This window comes from Prosopis cineraria, unplaced genomic scaffold, assembly GCF_029017545.1.
Source record: "Prosopis cineraria cultivar Desert tree isolate PC_DT_omini unplaced genomic scaffold, ASM2901754v1 PC5, whole genome shotgun sequence".
Classification (NCBI taxonomy): Eukaryota; Viridiplantae; Streptophyta; class Magnoliopsida; order Fabales; family Fabaceae; genus Prosopis; species Prosopis cineraria.
The window spans coordinates 39,014,208-39,026,071 of record NW_026555336.1 but is presented as its reverse complement, the minus strand read 5'-3'; the positions used below and the strand labels follow the sequence as shown (position 1 = coordinate 39,026,071).

Below are 11,864 nucleotides of genomic sequence, written 5' to 3'. Positions count from 1 at the left end.
CATATATGAATTGAAATATTAGATATAACATCCTTGGCCAAAAAAAAAAAAGACAAACCAATGAAAATTTCACTCTTCTGCCGTGCTTATTTTTTATCAAGCTTTAAATTCATTATTTTATATTTTATCTTACCCTATAATTGATGAGACTTCGCATTTTTTATGCTATATGATTAACGGTTATAGTAATTTCAAGTGTCTTGTTTTTCAGGGTATATTGCAATTTAAATTTAAATCCTTTGTTATCTTATCTCACCATTTAACTCATACTAATAACTTCTCACCTCTCCACAATTCTCATTACCAATTATATTTAAATTTATCTTAGCCTTTACAATAACCAATTTTGGCTTCACAAATTACACGATACTTCATGTTTTTTATGCTATGTTCAATTATTATAGTAATTTCATTTTTTTTTTGTGAAACCTTAGTCGATGAGACTTCGCATTTTTTATACTATATGATCAATGGTTATAACAATTCCAAGTGTCTTATTTTTTAGAGTATATAGCAATTTAAATTTAAATTGAAATCCATTATTATCTTATCTCACCATCTAATACTAATAACTTCTTCTCACCTCTCTACAATTTTCATTTCCAGTTATATTTAAATTTATCTTAGCCTTCACAATTCCCAATTTCGCCGTTACAAATTACACAAGACTTCACATTTTTCATGCTATAATAAATTATTGTAGTAATTGCAAATATATTTTTTTCGGTGAAAATGAGCATATTGATCTTTAAACTATAGATGCATAAGCGTCTCAGATCCACACTTTATGTTTTATATAATGTTTCTCTTTAATTTTTAAAAATAATGATGTATAAAATTTATTATTTATTAAAATTAACTTTGATCATTAGTTAATCAAAAAATAATTTTAAAAATTACAAAAAATGATTATTGTCTATAGTTTTTTTTATTTTTTATTGCAATTTTTAAACCCTTTTATTTTTCAAGGCAGCAATTTAAATTTAAATGCATTATTATTTTATCTCATTGTTTGGCTTATTAGTGCTAATAATTTCTCCTCACCCCTTTACAATTCCCAACTAGATTTAAATTTATCTTAGCCTTTACTGTTTCTAATTTTGCCTTTAAAAAATTAGAACTACAATTTACAATGCAGTGCAGTACATAATGTTTGAGATTGTACTTCATATCATATAGAGTACATCACTATTCCATAGAATCAATCAATTAAACTTCGGAAGTTTCATGCTGTTGCGATATAAATATTACATCTTCTCTTTTTTACGTAAGTCCATTTCAATCAAGAGCCAACCATTTGAAGCATCCACCGGGCAATGTAAGCATACAATTATTAGTTTTTGTTATCTCTTATATTGTAACGAGATTGTTTCAAAGTTATTGACTATAAGATGCATCATCGAAGCAGCCTTACCGTGGCTGAGTTATTTGAAAGCATTTTTTTGTTGTAGCAATTTACTCTCTAAAACAATGAGGCTATCTCTTTGAACATTTATTTTAGCTCATTTTATTCTTTAATATTATGTAGTGTGGAGAAAAGTCATGGTCTTGTGGGTTTGGCTGATGTTGGGATAATTTTTAAAATTAAAAACAAAAAAATGTTGGAGAATCATCTCAAAGTGTTCACAATAGCGAGATAGTTCTTCAATCTCGTTTTCACAATTTAGAATATTACAGTACCTTTACTTTTGGCTTCTCATTGAAGGTTCTGTTTATCTATCCATGGTGCACTTTAAGTGCGATCGGCTTTGCGTTTTTACTCAGGTGAGGAATATTAATTTGGTTTTGGTGGCTTGAATTTATGCATATTAGTGTTGGAAAAAAATGAAATTCAATCTCTTGAATTTAATTATTAAATTAGTATGGGTTGCGGCACGTTATGAAAGTTAAAAAAATAAATCATACTTTGTCGAAGTAAAACAAATTGTACTATCCATAAATCATTAAGAGTGTAGAGAGAGAGAGAGATATCTTTTAGTTTCAGCCATCATAGACTTCTTAAGCCCGCACTCACATAAAAAAATTAAAAAAAAAAACTCTACGAGAGCTTGATTTTGGTTAAATATTATACATGAAGTTTTAACTGAATGTTGATGAACTCAAAATAATGATTCATCATTTTGAAGACAACTATTGTTAAATGTAGCATGTAATTTTTTTTTTTATGATATGGATTTACCAGTTTCCTTAATTAGTCAAATTAAATTACTTTCGTTGAACAAATGCTGTTGTGATTAAATGATTAGTTCCGACAATTAAAAAAAATCAGTTTAAATGATGGAGTTGCTAGTTATTATTATGACCTCATTTTAAAAATGATCAATTATTAGTTTTCTTACTCAAGATCATTAGGAAATATTTTAATATTCATTAATAGAATTTATTGTGATTTAATTAAATTGATTTTTTGACCAACTAATTAGATTTATTTTTCACAAGTTTTTTTTTTTTGAAATTTAACGTCTTCGTGATAAATAATGTTTTAATATAAAATTTGTTATTTCCTGATGCTCGTGCAATGCATTGAATTTACTCCCTCCGTTAAAAAATATAAGATATTTTTAACTAAATTTTTCACCTCAATAAAGTAACTATTTACTTTATAACTAACTCTATCTTTTCATATTTACCTTTATTAAATACTCTATAATAAATATAAATTCATTATCAAATTCATTATCAATAGGGATACTTTTAAAAAAGACAATAATTATAATTTAAAAGATTAAAAATACTTTACATTTTTTAATATTTTTTAATATTTAATTTTTTTAAAAATGTCTTACATTTTTTAATGGATTGAGTACCTATTTTTATCCTCTAATCTTGTGAGTTTAATTTATATTTTCAAATCTTAGTGAGGGAATTTTGATTAGCCAATTTATGCCACAAATCTATTTCATTATCACATTTTAAAGATAAATTTGAACATTAAATTTGTTATCACATTATAAAATTCACTATTATCACATCACATTTTCATGTACTCGTCCGATGGATCAATTAAATTCATTGTCACATTCTCAATCATCAATCTAACCTAAACCTTTTATTATTTTTAATTGTCAATCCTTGTGCTCTTATCTCTTCATTTTCCATCCACCTATAATCTCATCCTCCTACAGAATCTTTACTTTACCTCTCTCAATGCATTCAATTTTTATATTTAAACTTCCAATGCATGAATCTTGAAGCTCCCAATGCCTACTATTATTAATCACCATTCAAATTTTTAAATTTTTTTTCCATTGAGAGAACTCCAAAACAGAGTAGTTGAAGTTTAGTGAATAAAATATTGATTATATTTTGAAACTTTCACCCTATCCAGATGTAAGGAAGGAGGCCTATCACTTCATTCAGGATAGGCTTCCCCCATTTTTTTTTTGGTAATTAGGATTGCAATACTTTAAAGTCTAGAGTTACATTTGCTCACTGGAATGAAATGTATTAAAAAAATAAAGATAAAAATAAAATAATTAAAGGAATAGGTAAACACATTTATAAAGAAACTTGTAATTCAGTTTATGAAGTTGAAATCATGATTCATGAGATTTTTGAAAGGTCCCACATTTGTAGTATATATTAATAAATTTTATCATATTTACTATAGAGAGGAGGGTGATTTAATTTTTTTTATTTTTATTTTTTTAATTCATTTTATTTTATTTTATTCTAGTAACCAAACATGGCTAAGTTTTTTTTTTTTTGTTCTGATCTTGAATATGACCTTTGTTTTTTACATGCAATTCTTTGCCCACGCACTTGATTTCTTATGTACAAATTATTAGAGACAATTGAAGTGAGAGATCACACAATTGATATGAAGAATATTGTAGAGTTACAGGACCCTGTTTTTGGCTTCCCGATGAAGAGCTTCATTTTTTATATTTGATGTTTGACATATCTTTGTGGCATAAATTTACGATTTTATTTCCTATATGTATAAGATCAAAAGAAAAGATCAAATATATTTGTGTGCCACTTTATGTTAATTATAATAGATCAGACCGAATTCAATTTTAGAAATTGCATCACATTTTTAATTTATTTATGAAAATTAAAAGAACTAAAAAATTCAACATAAGTTACCAAGTAAAGGTGAATATAATTTGATGTGTAAAAATAAAATCGAATTTCAATATTAAACAATTTATCTAAGAAATTTATATGTTTAAATATATATTTCTCCCGTTTAAAAATATAAGATATTTTTTAAAGAGTTAAATATTAAAAATGTAAGATATTTTTAATTTTTTGAGATATAATTATTATTATTTTTTAAAATATTTTTATTAATAATAATTTTATATTTATTATAGAATATTTAATAAAAATAAATATAAAAAATATATTATTTTAAAAATAAATAATTATTTTATTAAGGTGAGATTTAATTAAAAATATGAAGAAATTAAGGGACTGTTATTTTGGCCAAACAAGGGACGTGAATCATCCACAAACACGATAAAATTATTGCGGCTAATAATTACGTTTGCTTTATTTCATATCATAGTTCATAGTAAATTGATGTTGACGAACCGGGTTGGAACGGCAATACGGCATGGATGTGACTAATTGTCATTGTCATTTTCCCTAAAAAGTCAAAAGGGGATGAGATCGGTTTAAATGACATTGACCTAAAACGATCCGAATTTATTTCTGTTTTATTATTTATATTTTGCGATTTGAAATTATTCGGTAGAAGGGCAATATCTCTTCCTCCAGCCTTAAAAAAAAAAAGCCAAAAAATCTTGTAAAAAATAGTTTCATCTACTATTTTTAATTTTGAAAATTAAAATTATTCGATTGAAATATCATCATTTTTAATGTTTATAATTGTAATGCCACATATTACATTTTATCACCAAATATTTTTCTTACAAAAATAATATTTTCCTGAATTTTTTAAATTATTTTGCCAAAATTTTATTTATTTAATAGTATTTTAATTTAATTATTTTACATTAATATTTTATTTTTTATATCAGTTATACTCCTTCTGTTAAAAAATTTTATACCTAATAAGATAGTTATTTATTTTTAAACTAATCCCATATTTTTATATTTTATCTTATTAAATACTTTATAATAAATATAAAGTTATTTATTAATTAAAATATTTTTAAAAAATAAAATTATATTTTAAAAAATTAAAAGTATTTTATATTTTTAAAATTTAAATTTTTAAAAAATATTTTACAAAAGAGTATTGATTATCATGATTATAATATGATAATATTAATTTATTTATTGTTTCGTGCAACAACGTAATATTTTTTTTAAAAGATTGTATGTTAAAAATATAAAATATTTTTTTATTTTAAAATATGATTACTATATTTTTTACAGTATTTTTATTAAATAATTATTTTTTATTTATTTTAAAATGATTCACTTCATATAATAAAAAAATATAAAAAATAATATTAATTATTTTTTTAAAGGAAGGTTTGATTAAAAATATTTATATTTTTTAATTTTTTGAAAGAGGGAGTAATGGTATTTCAAGTTTCATCTCTTGCCAAGCTTTCAGCTCATCTTCTCCAACTCTGATTTCGAGTCTGTTTGCGATCACTGCAGGGTTAGTGTTCCAAATCCCTTCATTTCAATCTATCTGAGTTTCTGTTTTCGGTTTCCTGTTCCAGAAGTACTCTAGGCGCCTCCCGTGTTAGGGACGGGAACAGTATGGGAGGTGACGGTGCCGTTGACGACGCGACGGGATCAAAGGGCACTGACGAAGTGAACATCAACATTCGTTGCTCCAATGGGTCTAAGTTTCTGGTTCAGATTAATCTTGAATCCACCGTCAGATCATTCAAGGAAGCTATCGCTCATAAGTGCGATATCCCATCCGATCAACAGCGGCTGATCCATAAAGGTCGAATCTTGAAGGACGATCAAACCCTGCAAAGCTACGGTATAGCCGATATTGTTAGGAAAAACGAAGATATTACGAGTAAATTGATACCTGGATAGATACGGCCTGAACATTGCTTTTATTTTAATCTGCTGATGGGTTTTCGTCCTTGGCCACGGTTTTGTTCCAGATTCTAATGATTCTGTAATATAATTGAGGTTTTTATCTTGATGTAGACAGATTATTAAAATATTAATATGTGCGTGGCATGTCTGAGAAAATGATTCCTCGTTATGCTACATCAGGGTTGTGGATGGATGCTTATTGTCTTTAATGATTCTTAATTAAAGACGGGAAGTTAGAAGTGAAAGAGAAAGGATCCATTTTTTTGCCGAAGAAAGGGTGCCTGCACTTGCGGATGATTGTGAATGTAAAATTTGTAATGCCATGCTGCTATCTTTTTAGTGGAAATATTATTTATTTATATATTTATTCTTATGATGTTTGAATTTTTAACATTTTAAATTAAAGCTGAAATATTATTTATCTCGACTTCTTGGAATCGGACTGATCTCCTTTAACATTTATTTTGGTACTTCAGTATTTAATTTGCACTCTGAAACTTTTACCTTGAATGTTCTCTATAAGATTCTTCAATCATCCACTATTTTTGTCATGCAACCAATTTAGCTAGCTTGAACTTGTTTTTTCTCCTGGTGTGTGTGTGTCAGATGAACAAATTTAACAAAAATTTCTATTTATGCTGGATAGGTTTGGAGGCTGATCGCATTGTTCATCTGGTTCGTGGATTTGCATCTGGTGCAACGACTAATACCACTGGCGGGACCAATGGCACTCCAAATAGTACAAGTGGTCCCAGTGCTAATGAAGGTTGGGGTTTAGGCGCGTCTGGTCTTGGAGCCTCATTATTTCCTGGACAAGGCCTCAATGGGACCAGAGTCAGTGGCATGAATGGCTTGTTTGGATCAGGCCTTTCTAACCCTGAACAAATGCAACAACTAGTTATTTTAAATCCCAATTTGATGAGAGACCTAATGAGCACACCTGCTATGCAGAGTCTGATAAATAATCCTGACACTGTGCGGAATCTTATAATGAGTAATCCGCAGATGCGAGAGATCATGGATCGAAACCCTGAGCTAGCGCACATACTTAATGATCCCAGCACTCTCCGCCAGACTCTTGAAGCTGCAAGAAACCCTGAGATCATGCGTGAAATGATGAGAAATACAGACAGAGCAATGAGCAACATTGAATCTTCACCTGAAGGATTTAACATGCTGAGGCGTATGTATGCAAATGTTCAGGAGCCATTCTTAAATGCCACTATGATGGCAGGTGCTGGAAATGACATCTCTAATCCGTTTGCAGCACTGTCTGGAACTCAAGGTGGCCAAGCCAGCAATCGATCAACTAATTTCTCAAGTACTAGTTCTGAAGCAATTGCTGGTTCCCCCTCTCCCAATACTAGTCCACTCCCTAATCCTTGGACCTCTACTAGAGGTAGGTTTAGGTATCTTGTCACATCCTCTGAATGGTGGCTGAGCACTTCTTTGTTGTCAATTGGTTCAAAATGGTTTCCCTCTCCCTCTCATCTCTCTGTCTGTCCTAAAACTTCTGGCTATATTTTTTAGCTGCTTATGACTAGTACAGTGCTAATTGATAATAAATTATGGCAGCTGGAGGTACCCAAAATAACACGACAAGGTCAACTAGTGGAGGGAATGCTCAGGCACCCACTACCTTGGGACTTGATCTGCCAGAACCTGAAGGTTTGGCGGGTACTGTACTGGATTCCAGTTTGTTCGCCCAGTTAGTGCAGAGTCCAAATATTTCACGAATGATGCAAAGTATCGTTTCCAACCCACAGGCTGTGAATCAGGTATCTACTTCCCATTCTTGATGGCAGATATGTGCACGTGTTGATCTGATCTCTCTTAACACTCAGTTTACTTTTAGATACTTGGTGTCAATGCCGAGCAGTGTGGCATGCCTGATTTAACCCCTCATCTTAGACAAATGATGCAAAACCCAGAGTTCCTTCGCTTGATGTCTTCACCAGAGACATTTCAGGTAGACAATTTTGAGTTTTGCATCTGTTACAAGTTGCACTGTGGTCTTATTCCTACGGTGGTCTTATTATGTGGTCCAATTATCAATTCCAAATTAGCAGATAGCAGTGATATCTGTGTAAACATCTATGGACAATTACAATTTTGAATTTTCACTTGATCAAATCATGGATAAAATGATAATTACTTCCCCCCAAGGCTGTGTTTGTATTCCTATGTGTTTATATGAAAGAAATGATCATTTTATCGGACTTCATAGAACTGGGGGAACAACGGGTCGATAATTAGTCCCCCCCTTGGCTGTGTTTGTATTCCTATGTGTTTAATATGAAATAAATGATCATTTTATCAGACTTCGTTGAATTGGGGGAACAACAGGTCGATAATGATTGGCTAATAGCTCCCTATCTAAGCATATAAAAATGTGACTGTCATTCTGTGCCTTTCTATTTTGAAGGTTTATTTTCAGTAAAAAATCTGATTCTTTGAATTTGATCTATTGTGATGAAGAAGCCATATTGTTTGTCTCATTGGAACCTGTCTATTTTGAAGCTTTATTTTCAGTAAAAAATCTTCTCTCATCTCTATCTATGCCACACTGGCAGCATCTCTTGACTTTTCAGCAAGCGCTTTTGTCTCAGCAAGGTCAGCAACAATCAACACAGTAAGTAATGGCACAGTCCTGACCTTCATATTCTGGCATGGCTTTTTTTGTTTTTAAATATTTTCTAAGAATTTATACAAGATTATTGTAGACTTGATGAAAACCTTGATGTGGCAACTGCCCAAGCCTATTACTGAATTTTGTTTACTCACTTTGCTGTGCCCTGGACCTGGAGTTCGTTGCAGCGAACTTCTTAGTCTAGATGCCTCATCTGACTTTTTTTAGGCATAGATGTGGTGTCACACTGTATGCTTTATCAGTTTCTGTAATTCTCATGTACCATACCGTGTATGGCTCTCTAGTCTCTATTGGCAACCCAACCTTCAAAGAATCATAACTCCACAGAACATTTTTGGCATTGATATAAAGATTATCTTATGATACGCCAGTTGGTGCTGTACTGTTTTCTATCTTGCATGATAGAATCATGTTACTGACCATTCCCATCTTTTTGTTCCTACGTTTTTTTCCTCTTTGATTGCTTTTCAAGAAAGCTATTCATTATCAGTTGCACTTTTGGTGCTTATGGTTATCAGATTTTACACTTGAAAGTCAGGATTTTAGATTTTTGTCTGGTGGGATTTTTCAGGATTTTTTTTCCTCCCATTTTCTTTCTTTCTTTTGTTTTTTGTTTTTTGAATGGAGCTAATATACGGCAATTCATATATGAGAATAGACATGTATGCATGCAGATTAATGTGTTGGTGTAGCATGCATATGAACGTGTCCTTTTGAATCTATCTTTTCAAAGGGAATTAGCAATGTTTGAGAAATCTGGCTAGTTTCGAACGTCTACAATCGCTTTAAATTGGTAGGACTGTTGGCTCTGTGAAACAACTGTTATTGCTTTTGAACCAAGTGGCAACATCTGCATTCTTCTAAAGTTCTCTTCAATGTGAATGTTGGACGGTGACTCAATTGTGCCTAAGATCTGAATCTTTATGATGTGGTTGGTTTATTAGATGAGTTGGATGCTGGCTTGTTGGCTGCCTTTAGTGTTTATGATCCTGCCTAAGTTCTCTTCTTGATTTTCTATTAATATGTCATACACTTTCAGGGAATCAGGTCAAACTGGCAGAGGTACCGGCGTGCAAGCCACTCTGAATTCTCGTACGTTCATAGAAGCTATTTACTGTTTATCTGATTGAGATGTGTTTTTGAATGACTTTGCCTTGTCAAATCTAATTGCTTGATCAATTCCTAGGATCTTCCATCCATATTTATAATTTTGTGAAATCAGTTGAATATATTACTGACCCGTTTTAGCCTTTTTAAAATAACACCTGTATGATGCAAGTACTGTTTGGTTTCTAGCAGAAAGCATAAGAATTTCTTCCTAATTACTATCAAAATGCATTTATTAGCGGCAGGGGGAATGAACAGCCTGTGGTTGGAGACGTTGTCAAACGTGTTTGGTGGACTTGGAACTGGTAGCCTACCTGTTCCAAACAGATCTCATGGTTAGCATTGCTGTCTTCTAATTTTATACTTCTCTTTGTAGATTGGGTTGCTCTCTCACCGACTTGTCTGTCTCGTCAGAGCCACCAGAGCAATTGTATGCAGCCCAGCTTTCGCAACTCCAGGAAATGGGTTTCTCTGATACGCAGGAAAACATAAGGGCCCTTATTGCCACTTCAGGCAATGTTCATGCAGCGATTGAACGGCTTTTGGGGAACTCAGGCCAGTAGCAGATATGTCATACAAGTTGCGTTTCATGGACTGCTGAGAGTGGCCACTATTGGGCATAAACAAACGACAAATCTATCCAAATTGTAATGGTCAGAGCTGAGACGTTGGTGTAGGTTCTGGACTGCAATCTGTCCTCGGTCCTCCCACCTTGATGAGGCCCTATTTTCTTAATGTACATACTTATATTCAAAGTGTCACAGGTTTTATCAATTCTCTCAGTTAAACTCATCAAATTTAATTAGAGTTTTTCTTTTCTTTTTCTACCCCTCAATGTTTGAAGTACTCCGTGATGTTGCGTGCGAGTTTGATGTCCAATTCTCAAGGGGGAAGAGGGGAGGGCAATATAGTAAGAATTGATAATACGTTAAAACATGGTTGACAATGCGAGAATATAACAACAATAATGAGTTCTATTTTATTAAGTGGGATTGACTAAATGGATTGTAAGATATCATCATATTTTGTCAACTGACAATACAAAATTACTGTCAAGGAATACAAAATAAAAAAAAACTATTAAATAGATAAATATAAAAATAAATTATATTGTTCGTTATATTAATTAACAATTAACGGTGCTGCTGAAGCTGCAAGAAAAGCCGACAAAGAAAGTTTGCTTTGTCTGCGCTGATGGCTTAATGCAGAGGTCCCATTTGGGTTAGATTTGTGGGCTCAACGTTTTTGTCCAAGTTATAAGCTGATTTATTTTCTAGTTTATTTCACATGAACTAGGATTAGTTTTGTACAATGGCAATGTTTATTTTGAATTAGGCTTTAATCTGCTTTTGTTAAAAAAAAAATTCGACTGATTTGAGCCTCCCAAATATTTCGAAAAATGGTGAAATAACATTTCTAAAACAAAAAATATGCTTATATTTACATCGAATGAATAAATTATTACCTGCTAATAAAAAAAAAAAGATAATATATATTATATTTGAGATATGATAGGACATTCTAAATGTTATCTTAGTCTTGTCCGAAACCTTTTTGTCCCATCTCTTTTTTGGTGGATCAAGATTACTTTGTTTTGACATTATCTGTATGAAATTGAGCTAAACGGGATCGGAACAAGTATAAAAACCCTTAATTTTAACACATCATATTTCCAAGTTTGAAATTTTTTTTAGTTTACATCATCCTAAATTTTGCATGTATTTTTCTCTATTATTCTAAAAATGAGATCTAATAATAAAAATTAGATCTAATAAGTATCTCATGGAAAATTAATAATAAATAATAATATATGAAAATGGTCATCCTTGGAGAGTAGCTGCAACATAGTTAGCTCCGTATCTTTCATTAAATCTCACCCTAAAATTAAAAATATAATTATATTTAATTTAAATATATAAATGTTATGATTATTCATATATAATAATTAAATAAAATTATTTATTCTTCGAATAAAACTTTGAAATAATGGAATTTCATTCATTCCACTCCACTTCATGCTATATCAGACTTACCATAACTTTCAATTAACTACAGAGAGCAGCGAGGGTTGCAGCAAGCCATCGTGCCACGGTGAATTAAATATAATTAATTTAATTCACGGTGA

The 11,864-nt window shown here is 31.0% G+C and overlaps 1 protein-coding gene across 8 annotated transcripts; it reads left to right on the top strand.

Moving 5' to 3' along the window:
* The first annotated feature begins 1,266 nt into the window (after window positions 1-1,266).
* LOC129311361 (ubiquitin domain-containing protein DSK2b-like) lies at window positions 1,267-10,566 on the top strand. 8 transcript variants are annotated; one of them, XM_054953625.1, is made up of 9 exons: window positions 1,267-1,318; window positions 5,646-5,917; window positions 6,629-7,381; window positions 7,558-7,760; window positions 7,838-7,951; window positions 8,556-8,614; window positions 9,672-9,724; window positions 9,979-10,074; window positions 10,154-10,566. In XM_054953625.1, the coding sequence occupies exons 2-9, from the start codon at window positions 5,686-5,688 to the stop codon at window positions 10,300-10,302; spliced, it is 1,659 nt and encodes a 552-aa protein (XP_054809600.1). In that variant the 5' UTR covers window positions 1,267-1,318; window positions 5,646-5,685; the 3' UTR covers window positions 10,303-10,566. The 8 variants fall into 8 exon arrangements, 6 of the variants coding, with proteins under 6 accessions (XP_054809600.1, XP_054809604.1, XP_054809602.1 ...); XR_008593279.1 differs by lacking the exon at window positions 1,267-1,318 and having other exon boundaries at window positions 5,511-5,917; window positions 9,932-10,074; window positions 10,154-10,206; XR_008593280.1 differs by lacking the exon at window positions 1,267-1,318 and having other exon boundaries at window positions 5,511-5,917; window positions 9,932-10,044; window positions 10,116-10,198.
* Window positions 10,567-11,864: the final 1,298 nt, after the last annotated feature.